At 39.6% G+C, this 11927-nt stretch overlaps 1 protein-coding gene across 1 annotated transcript; it reads right to left on the reverse strand.

Moving 5' to 3' along the window:
- Positions 1–1523: 1523 nt before the first annotated feature.
- Positions 1524–2869, reverse strand: LOC130879761 (NSFL1 cofactor p47-like). Its single transcript, XM_057778563.1, has one exon. The coding sequence runs from the start codon at positions 2860–2862 to the stop codon at positions 1750–1752; it is 1113 nt and encodes a 370-aa protein (XP_057634546.1). The 5' UTR covers positions 2863–2869; the 3' UTR covers positions 1524–1749.
- Between the last annotated feature and the right edge of the window lie 9058 nt (positions 2870–11927).

The following is an 11927-nucleotide window of genomic DNA, read 5'->3' on the forward strand; positions in this document are numbered from 1 at the left end:
GGTTTGCTTTTTTACCTACTATGAAATCAATATTTGAGAGGTTCCATGAGGTGTTGAGAACAAAGTATATTCTTTAATGTTTGGATGGAATATTCTAGAGATGTCTGTTAAGTCCATTTGATTCATAACATCTGTTAGTTCCCTTTTTTCTATATTAATTTTCTATCAGATAGACCTGTCCAGTGGTGGTAGTGAGGTCTTGAAGTCTCCCACTATTAGTGTGTGGTATTTAATGTGTGATTTAACTTTTAGTAGTGTTTCTTTTACATATGAAGGTACCCTTATATTTGGGGCACAGATGCTCAGTATTGAGATTTCCTCTTGATGGATTTTTCCTGTGACTAATATGAAATGTCCTTCTTTTTCTCTTTTGGTTGGTTTTAGTTTGAAATCTATTTTATTAGATATTAGGGTAGCTACACCAGCTTGTTTCTTAGGTCCATTTGAATGGATTTTTTTCCCCAACCCTTTACTCTGAGGTGATGTCTGTCTTAGAGGTTGAGGTGTGTTTCTTGTAAGCAGCAGAAGGATGGATTCTGTTTTTATATCCAATCTGTTAGCTTGTGTCTTTTTATAGGTAAGTTGACTCCATTTATATTAAGGAATATTAATCACCACTGATTGCTAATTCCTGTTATTTTATCTTTCATTGTTGGTGATATTATTGTGTGTGTTTTCCCCTTATTTGGGATTTGCTGCTTTGAGACTATCTACTGTCTGTAATTTTGTGGATGTAGCTACCTTCCTTGGGTTGGAGTTTTCCTTCTAGTACTTTGTGTAGGGCTGGGTTTGTGGCCAGGCGTTGGTTAAATCTGATTTTGTCATGAAATATCTTGCTTTGTCAGTCTATGGTGATTGAACGTTTTGCTGGGTATAGTAGCCTGGGCTGGCATCCATGGTCCCTTAATGTCTGCATAATGCTTGACCAGGACCTTTTGGCTTTCTTTGTTTTAATTGCGAAGTCAGGTGTAGGTCTGATAGGTCTGCCTTTTATGCTACTTGGCCTTTTTTATTTTCTGCTCTTAATAATTTTTTTATCTATTCTGTATCTTTAGTGTTTTGATTATTATGTGGTAAGGGGACTTTTGGTTTTGATCCAGTCTACTTGGTATTCTGTAAGCTTCTTGAATCTTCATATGCATATCTTTCTTTAGGTTGGGAAAGTTTTCTCCTATGATTTTGTTAAATATACTTTCTGCGCTTTTGGATTGGACTTCTCCTTCTTATATTCCTATTTTGCTTAGCTTTGATCTTTTCATGATGTCCCATATTTCCTGGATATTGTGTTTCCTGGATATTGTGTGTTAAGCTTTATTTAGATTTAATGTTTTCTTTGACTGATGAGTCTGTTTCCTCTATTGTATCTTCAGCACTTAAGATTCTCTCTTCCATCTCCTGTTTTCTGTTGTTTATGCTAGCATTTTTGGTTCCTGATCATTTTTTCTTATATTTTCCATTTCCAGAATTCCCTCAGTTTGTGTTTTCTTTTCTTTCTTTCTTTCTTTTTTTTTTTTTTTGACTTTTTTGGTTGTTTTTATTTTTTTTCTTTAAAGTCCATTGATCACCACAAAAACCCAGGAAATACAACTAAAGAGAAAACAAATGTCCAACTGAAGTCTAAGAGCCCAGAGCTACGGATGAGACGTGGCACTGGAAGGGGTGGGTGTGTACAGGGGCAGGAGGATGATCCCCATGGGCATGGCTGCAGTCATGGGAGACACAAAGGGAGGTGTGGCAGCAGCTGGGCGGTTATGTTAACCGCTGCACGATGACAGCGTTGAGAAGGTTGGCTTCCTTCAGGGTCTGGTTCTCATCAGCCAACTCTTTGTTAGGGAAGGTAGTCATAAGGACAAAGCTGGTGGCAGCCATGGCTGGCCGGGCATCCACGATGAAGAGGCGGATGTCGCTGATCCTGTGGCTGTGGTTAAATTTCTGCACCAGCCTCCCGCCATCTGCAAGCCGGATTTGGATGTTCGTGGTAGGTTCTGCCTCATTGATTAAGATGGATGAGCTGGCTTTGGCTTCATTTTCTGCTTGCTGGGCTGGAGAGCTGGTGTTCAATACCTGGGGGGCCGTGCTGCCCAGTTTCTGGCCCTCGCCAGTGAAGGCTTTGAAAGCTCCCTTGGGCTTCACAAAGTCCTCGTCCCGATGGTCCTCCATATCCAAGTTCACCTGCTCACTGTGAGCTAACCTCCGAAGTTCTGCAGGCACCTCCCCTCTATGGATAGACTCTAGAAACTGGGCATTGGACGGGTCTTGGTAACTTCTGAGTTCACCATTGTCAAGACTAAATCCAGTTTTCCAGAGCTTTAGCCCTACATGTACATCTTGGCCCGAATGTCGCCTCCTTTCTCCTGCCACGTATGCAGACTCTTCCTCTGGTGCTGCTCCAAGGCGGTAGCCCCCTCCTGCAAACGGTCTCGGTTTACTGGTCTCTCCAGGGCTCTTGGTCACTCGCTCCACAGCTACAGCCCCATGCTCTTTGGCACCCTTAAATAGATCATCCACCAGCTCGTTGGGACTTTTCTTCCGGGGAGGGCCAACAATCTGCTGTCCACTTCTCTCTGAGCCCCCAGCATAAAACCTCTGTCCCTCTTCTTCCTCCTCTTCCTCATCTTGGTCATGAATAAGGTCTCTGAAGGATGTCACCCTATTATCACTGGGAGCTGTGCCTCTGGACACTGAACTTGGGGTAGCCTGTGAAATGGTCACAATGTCTTCATCCCCTCCTTCCTCATAAAAGCTTGCTAGTGCAATCTGCAGGTCCCAGCCGGCTGACTCCAGGAAGAAACGGGCCCGGTCCTCCTCAGCGCCCGTCACCGCCACGAACTCTCTCAGCGCGTCCTGCCGCTCTGCCGCCATCTTCGCCCGGTGCCAGTTTGTGTTTTCTTTATTGTCTCTGTTTTGGTTTTCAAGTCTTGAATCATTTCTTTCATCTGTTTGATTGCTTTTTTCTTGGTTTTATAAAAGGGATTTGTTGGTTTCTTCCAATTTTTGTTTGTTCTTTCCTTCATTTCTTTGAGGGAATTTTTTCATTTCCTCTTTAATAGCCTTAAACATTTTTCCAAAGTTATTTTTTAGGTCATTTTCTTCTGCTTCATTTATATTGGGGTGTTCAAATCTTGCTGTTGTAGAGCCACTAGTTTTTGTTGATGTCGTGTGCTCTTTGTGGGGTTGAGTATGTTTTTACCTTGTCTATCCATCTTTTCTTCTGATTGGTATAGTTGATGCTGTGTCTCTGGTAATCAATCTTCCAGGTGCCAGTGGATCCAAGGCTCAGATGTAGCTTGGTGCCCCGAGTGGTGGCTCTTCAATCCCCGTGGTCCTTGGTCTTGCTTTCAAGAAGGTTGCTTGCTTGGGGCTGCTCCTACTGAGGTCGCTGGCTTGGGACTGCTCCTACTGAAGTTGCTGGCTTGGGCTTGCCCCCATGGCAGAGATTGCTGTCTGGCTCAGGCCTGCTCCAGCAGAGGTCAGTGACTTAAGACTATTTTTGTTGAGGTCCCTGGTTTGGGCTGATCCTGCTGAGGTCTCTAGCTTGGGCTTGTTTGCTTGGTGGTCAATCCCTTGTGCCTTCTGTGGAAGTTGCTGCCTCGGGCCTGCTCTGGCGGAAGTTGATTTTTCAAGTGTTCTCCAGCAGATAGACGTCCCTGGCTCAGGCCTCCTCCCACAGAAGTCTCTGGCTTGGGCTTGTTCTCTTGGCAGTCGCTCCCTGGTACTTGTTCCTGCAGAGGTCACTTGCAAGGGCTGCTCCAGTAGAAGTTGCTGACTTGGGTCTTCTCCCTCAGAGATCCCTGATTTGTGTCCAGTCCCACAGAGGTCTCTGGCTCTGGCCTGCTCCCTTGACTGTCGCTCCCTTGTAATTTTCTCTAATTCTTTGTGTAGGGTGGAGGTCTCATGAGATTTCCTCCTTCCATGTTAGCATAAATTATGCTTGACTGGGTCTTATATAAGCAGCCTTGTTAATGAGACTTCACAGTATAGTTTCTCTAACCCTGATTGGAAAAAATCTCACAGCAAACTTTCTGTTCCTATGACTCTTACAATCTTGCTACTCTCTTCTATGATGTCAGAGCCTTAGGTCTAGGAGTTATGTTATAGATGTATCTATCAGTTGAGGCTGGGCACCATATGCTCAATTACTCTCTATATTTTGATAAGTTGTAGTTTTCTGTAATTCTCCTCTTTCTATTGCAAGGAGATATTTCTTTGAGGAAGGGTGAAACCTATGTGCTAAGATGAAATCTCAAAATGGTTTTAGTTTGCATTTCCATGGTGGCCAAAGTTGGTGAACACTTTTTCATGCATTTATTTGTCATTTGAATTTCATCTTCTGAGAATTCTTTGTCTGCTTCTATAGGAAACTTTGTAACTGATTTGTATATTGTCTTGGTGCTTAGTGTTTTTTAGTTCCTTGCACATTCCAGATACTGGATCTTTGTCTGACCTGCAGCTGGCAAAAATTGTTTTTCCATTGTGTCTGGAGCTTCTTCAGTGTATTAACAGTTTGATTCATAATGCAGAAGCTTTTTGATTTCATGGCGTCTGACTTGCTGATTGTCATCTTGTTTGAATGGAGACTAGAAGTCAATTTAGAAAATCCTCCTGAGCCTATATCCTAAAGTATGGCACTTACTCTTTCATTTGGAAGTTTCAGAGTTTGAGGTCTGACATTGAGCTCTTTGATCCATTTGCAATTGATCTGTGTGCAAGTAGAGAGGGAAGGGTTGGCTTCATTTTTCTGCATGTAGATATGCAGTTTTCCAAGTGTCACTTGTTAATAAGGCTCTCTTTTATCCAATTGAATGTTTTTTGTACCTTTATGAAAACTCAAGAGGCTGTAGATATATGGACCTATATCTGGTTTGACTTATGACATATTATTTAAATAACTAATATCATCTATTTCAACAAATCTTGATTTTCCAACTCTTTTTTATTTTTATTTATTCTCTTACACAATACATCCTGACCACAGTTTCTCTTCCCCACATCCTCCTCTTTCTCTCAAACCCACTGTTTCTCCCAGGGATATAATCTGAACAGAGCACAGCAAGATGCAATAAGACTTGGCATAAACCCTCATATCAAGGCTGGACCAGGCAACAAAGTAGAAGGAAAGGGTCCCAAGAGCAGACAAAAGAGTCACAGGCACCCCAACTCCTGCTGTTAAGAGTCCCATAGAAATCCCAAGTTAAACAATTTCAACATATATACAGAGACCTAGTGCAGATCCATGCAGACTCTGTAATTATCAATTCACCCTTTGTAAGCCCCTTAGAGTCAGGCTTTGTTAATTCTGTGGGCAGTGTTATTTTGGTTTTCGTGACCCCTCTTGGCTCCTACAATCCTTCCCCCATTCTTCCACGGAGTATACCTGGTGTGTGGCTGTGGGTCTCTACATCTGCTCTCATCAGCTGTTGTAGAAAGATTCTCTGGCTAAGCACCCACCTATGAGTACAACAGAATATCATTAAGAGTAGTTTTGGTATTGGCATAAAAAGAGACAGGAGGACCAATGGAACAGAATCGAAGACCTGGATATTAATCCACACATCTTCAAACAACTGCTTTTTTACAAAGAAGCAAAAAATATCAAATAGAAAAAAGAAAGTATATTTAACAAATGGTGCTGGCATAACTATATATCAACATGTGGAAGAATGAAAATAGACTCATATCTATCGCCATGCACAAAACTCAAGTCCACATGGATCAAATATCAAAACATAAAGCCAGCCACACTGAATCTTATAGAGGAGAAAGTGGTAAGTACACTTGAACGCGTTGGCACAGGAGATCACTTCCTAAATATAATCCCAATAGCACAGACACTGAGTGAAACAATAAATAAATGGGACCTCCTGAAACCAAGAAGCTTCTGTAAAGCAAAGGACATGGTCAACAAGACAAATTCTACCAAGGAACTTCTACAACTCATAAACATTTTCGGTAATGTAGCAGGATACAAGATTCACTTAAAAAAATCAGTAGCCCTCCTGTACACAGATGATAAAAGGGCTGGGAAAGAAATCAGAGAAACAACACCCTTCAAATGGCCACAAATAACATAAAATATCTCAGAGTAACTTTAATCAAACACGTGGAAGACTTGTATGACAAGAAATTTAAATCTTTGAAGAAAGAAATTGGAGAAGACACCAGAAAGTGGAAAGATATCCCATGCTCTTGGATAGGTAGAATTAACATAATAAAAATGGCAATCTAACCAAAAGCAATCTATAGATTCAATGCAATGCCCATCAAAATACCAGCAAAATTCTTCACAGACCTCAAAAAAACAGAACTAAATTTCATATGGAAAAGCAAAAAACGCAGAATAGCCAAAACAATCCTGTACAATAAAAGAACTTCTGGAGGCATCACAATCCCTGACTTCAAACTCTACTACAGAGCTGCAGTACTGAAAACAGCCTGGTATTGACATAAGAACAGACAGGAAAAGTAATGGAACCTAATAGAAGACCCGGATATTAATCCACACTCCTTCGAACACCTGATTTTGAATAAAGAAGCAAAAAATATCAAATGGGAAAAAAAAGCATATATAACAAATAGTGCTAGAATAACTGGATGTCAACATGTAGAAGAATGACAATAGACCTATATCTATCACCATGCACAAAACTCAAGTCCAAATGGATCAAAGACCTCAACATAAAGCCAGCCACACTGAATCTTATAAAAGAGTAAGTGGGAAGTACACTTGAATGCATTGGCTCCGGAGACCACTTCTTAAATATAACCCCAGCAACACAGACACTGAGAGAAACAATTAATAAATGGGACCTCCTGAAACTGAAAAGCTTCTGTAAAGCAAAGGACACTGTCAACAAGACAAAAACAACAGCCTACAGAATGGGAAAAGATCTTCACTAGCCCCACATCAGGCAGAGAGATCTGATCTCCAAAATATACAAAAACTCAAGAAATTGGTCATCTAAAGAACAAACAATTGAATAAAAAAATGGGAGTGCAGACCTGAACAGAGAACTCTCAACAGAAGAATCTAAAATGGCTGAAAGACACTTTAGTAAATGCTAAACATCCTTAGTCATCAGAGAAATGCAAATCAAAACAACTCTGAGATTCCATCTTACACATGTAAGAATAGCCAAGATAAAAACCACTAATGACAACTTATGCTGGAGAGGTTGTGAAATAAAGGGAACACTCCTGGATTGCTGGTGGGATTGCAAGCTGGCACAGCCCCTTTGGATGTCAGTGTGGCAATTTCTCAGAAAATTAGGAAACAACCTTCGTTAAGACCTAGTAATACCACTTTTGGGTATATATACAAAGGATGCTCATTTGTGCCACAAGGACATGTGTTCAACTATGTTCACAGCAACATTCTTTGTCATAACCAGAACCTGGATACAACTTAAATGCCCATGGACCAAAGTATGGATAAGGAAAATGTAGTACATTTATACAATGGAGTACTACACAGCAGAAAAAAATAATGACATCTTGAATTTTGCAGGCAAATGGGTGGAGCTAGAAAACATCATATTGAGTGAGGTAGCCCAGACCCAGAAATACAATTACCACATGTCCTCACTCATAAGTGGTTTTTAACATAAAGCGAAGAAAATGAGCCTACAAACCACCACAATCCCAGAGAACCTAGACAACAATGAAGACCCTAAGAGACACATATATAGGTTTAATCTACATGGGAAGTAGAAAAAGACTAGATTTTCTGAGTAAATTGGGAGCATGGGAACCTTAGGAGAGGTTGAAGGGGAGGGGAGAGGCAGAAAGGGGAGCAGAGAAAAATGTAGAGCTCAATAAAAATAAAAAAAGAGTAATTTTATTGATTTGTTTTTTTTTTCCAAGTTGTATTTGGTTCTACTCTAGGTCTCTGAGCTAAACAGTTTCCAATTCCTGGCCATCCAGATAGTGTCAGGCAGGTGCTCTCTCTTATAGTATGAACCTACCTGGCATTCTGGTTGTTGGTGTGGCTTCTGGTCCAGCAAATAGTCTCTGTATACGTTGTAGGCTGGGATATGGCGATAAGGAGGATAGCGGGGATTAGACCTAGTGTTTGCAGATAGCACTGTAAGAGTGGAGGAATTCCATGGGCAGGCAGCCTACCAAGGCTTCTAGCAAGTGTGGTTGTGGAGGCACACACTGGTAGGATTTGCTGAAGGATGCAGAGGTAGGATATCACGAGTTCGAGGCCAGTCTGAACTACAGAGTTTTTAAACAGTTAATTATGATTTTAACACATAAGTGTTAAATACATCCCAAAGTTTCCTCTGAAGCTAATTCCATCTCCTTAACTATTTTCCTACAAGTTCAACAAATCAATTGTAACCTAGTCATGGACTATTTTAAGTGTCACAAAGTAATCACTATTTTCATCTTTGACTGAACCCATTCAGTAAAATCTCTGTTATAAACAAAAATATTTTTATATATAATTAGTTTTTCCTTTTGTTAAATAGAATTTATCCCAAGCAGAAACCAAATTTCAAAGGAATTATCACCACATTAATCAGTAAGGTTTTGTTAATTGAACAATTTTCAAATAAACAATAAGGCTTTGTTCATTTAGTCATATTTCATTTCATATTTTAGAAACACTACTATAAAATAAGAAATTTACTAATAGGAGTTTTAAAAAGTTGGACCAGTACGAATCAATCACAGTCACGGAAAAATAATGAATGTAGTGTTAGAGATGAGAGGGCTTTTATGTTTGTAAATATAAGACATTTATAATATTTCTAATGTCTTAATAACTAGAGCAATCATTGAAGCATGATTGTAAAGATCTTTAGAAACAGAATTAGTATCCTTAGTGTATGTTAGTGTGTGTCTTGTATAAGGAAGGAAAGGACTGTGTATATAAACTGAACTTCTTGCTACTAACAGTCTCAGTAACTAGAGCTACAGAGAGCAGCAGTCATTGATGGCCTAGTTGGTGCAGGGGTAGCAGGGTCTTGAAGCACAGGTGTAGTGCATCTCGAGGAAATGCTTAGGCTCAGGTAAGTTGAAAACCAGGACAAAGATGTTCTAAACAGGGGAAACAACAAGAGTTCTATTGAAATAATGTTCTTTATCTTTCTATCCAGAAAAACAAAGGGGGCTATAGCAGTAACTGAGTAACCACTCCCTTCTCTCTTATTCTAGAAATGCTAATAGAGTATGGAGAAAGAACATGGTCCCTTTGGGATGGATAGATAGATAGATAGATAGATAGATAGATAGATAGATAGATAGGATTTGGCGTGCTTACCATAGAACACATATACAGGTCAGAGGAAAGCATTCAACAATAAAAGAATTTTGTAGATCCCAGTAGTTACCACCAAGAAGAAGAATAGCAAATTCTCAAAAATTCATGTGATTTGCTGATATTCAACAAAAACAAAATATCACAAAGTATTTATGCAACCATGCTCACAACATGTCAGTTAACTAGCTTTGGATGCCATGACTTCAGATCAGGTGTTTAGTGCCTTAAAACTGGGAAGTAAAATGGTCATTGATGTCTGTATTGGACATTTGAAGAACAGCTAATGAGGGCCTTTCATGGTGTAAATGGGAGAGAAGATAATGTGTCTCTGAAAACAAAACCATCCCCCAGTGTACTGATTTTAATTTCTTGAATATAGTATCTTCATTGTCTACCTCCTCTTCATGGGATACTAAATGTTAAGAAAAATATTTCTTTTCCTGCTTGAGCTAAATAAGGCAATCTTTGTTTTTATTTGCCTAATCTGCACCACTGTAGACAGTTCATCAATGACCGAAGTGACTATATTTATTCCCCTGGGACACCGTTAGAACAAGCCAATTTATTTTTGTTTTCTACTTTACTGTTTTGCTAAAATCAACAAATTAGGCTTTGTTAAACTGACAATTAAATTTGAAATCCTTAAATATGTAAATATGTATTTGGTATTTTGGTTTCAATGAAAAAGTAAATATGTCAGCAATATTTTGAGTACACATATTTATTTTGGAATTTTTTATACATCATGTTCCTTTAGATTTCTACATATAAGTTTTTACAGGATCATGTGTTTGAAATTATATTCCCTAATTCTGTTTGCTACCGTCAGTTTTAGAAAAGTAAAAATAATAAAATTAGAAGAATTGGTACCTGTTGATGATTTATGAGATGCTGTTTCCAGAATAATGCACATCACTGGAATGTACATTCAGTTTTCCAGCCTTCTATGGGAATTTCAAAAGAAATCATAGGAATAAAATGTGAGCACTGATCTTATTTGTCAGCACACAGCTTGGGTCTGTCATTTTCCATATTAACAGAATTTTATGACTGAGTGACCCTGTTAATACAGCTATGTATTTTCTGCCATATTATCAGTAACAATCTTCTAAATAAGAAAATCTGGCATTAAAAACCCACGGATGATTTCACTCCATTTTCTTCTCCTTCACAAAAATAAACAACTTCTATTACACTGTGATTCAACTTTCACCACTGAAAATAAGAAAGCCACTCTGAGTGTTGAAAATTTAACCCGTTAAGAGAGATGACTAAAATTGATGTAATAGGCATTCATATCTTCAGCAACTCTGTGTGAGAGACAGAAAGAGAGACAGACAGAAAGACAGACAGACAGAACAGGGACACAGAGAGAGACATAAAGAGAATGTAGGAAACATTTTTAACAGATAAAAAAATGAACTTTGCTAAAATCTACTTCATTTCCTAGTCAGAACTTTGAGCCCATACATCATGTATGTCAGATTCTGTTATGCCCACTGAGTTATGAGAGTAAATTATGGCCCATGACTTAATATCAGAGAGACTGCCTCTTGATCAAAAGAAATGTTCTAATGCGAGAAGGACACGATTTTTCTCACAGGAGTGTAGGGGTCTTAGATACTTGGTCTTTTCCATGGCTGGGAACTCTTCCTCTGGAGAGAGATATGCCCTCTCTGCCAAGAATGTTCAGTGTGAGTTTGCTTTCCTGCTCTCTCACTATCACTGCTGGCTGACTCTTATCACATGACTCCCATGTGCTCTTGAATCACTGTCTACAAAAGCATTTTCCTCTCTACTATCCTTTAAGTGATCCATTCCACTTCAGAACTCTTATGTGAACTCTTGTAGCTTCCTTATGTTTGCCTGATCTCCTATTCTCTCTCCTTCCATAAATCCTCCCCCTAATGTTTTCCATTCTTCTGCACAAAGCAATGTGATGGAGGAAGGTCATTGGTTAATTAATAAAAAAAAAAAAAACTGCTTGGCCTCATAGGTTAGAACATAGGTGGGTGGAGTAAACAGAACAGAATGCTGGGAGGAAGAGGAAGTGAGCTCAGATGCAGGGCAGCTCCTCTCACAGCCAGACGCAATGAAGCAAGCCGCTAGGTCAGACATGCTGAATCTTTCCTGGTAAGACTGGTGCTACACAGATTATTAGAGATGGGTTGATCGGGATATGAGAATTAGCCAGTAAGGGCTAGAGCTAATGTGCCAAGCAGTGTTTACAGTTTGTGTGTTGTTATTTTGGGGCATAAGCTAGCTAGACGACCTGGAGCTGGGTGGCAGGAATGCAGCCCACAGCTCCTTCAACAGCAATGGAAGACTCCATCTGAATTTTCAGGTTAAGCTTCCAGCTCTGTCTCACTCTGACAATAACTGCTCTGATGTGTCCAGAAGTCTGGATGGTGACATGATCAGCCATGCCATTCTGAAATAGAAAACAAATGGACAGGAGGAACTCTTAGGTTTGCTCTCAAAGTTGGCTTCAGAAGGTTTTTTTTTTCCTTTGAGCAAAGCTGTGTCCAAAGGTTATTTGACAGACTACTTCCACTTTATGAGACTACAAGACAATTACTGTGTGGGTTTGCTTAAAATCCTAGAACAAAGTGTTGTGGTCACATGCCTTCACCAGTAGTGACCTACTTCCGATATTCTACAT

The sequence above is a fragment of the Chionomys nivalis genome, chromosome 1, assembly GCF_950005125.1.
Source record: "Chionomys nivalis chromosome 1, mChiNiv1.1, whole genome shotgun sequence".
NCBI lineage: Eukaryota > Metazoa > Chordata > Mammalia > Rodentia > Cricetidae > Chionomys > Chionomys nivalis.

Coding starts and splice junctions, on each gene's coding strand:
- LOC130879761 (XM_057778563.1), bottom strand. CDS start 2,862: ATGGCGGCAGAGCGGCAGGACGCGCTGAGAGAGTTCGTGGCGGTGACG.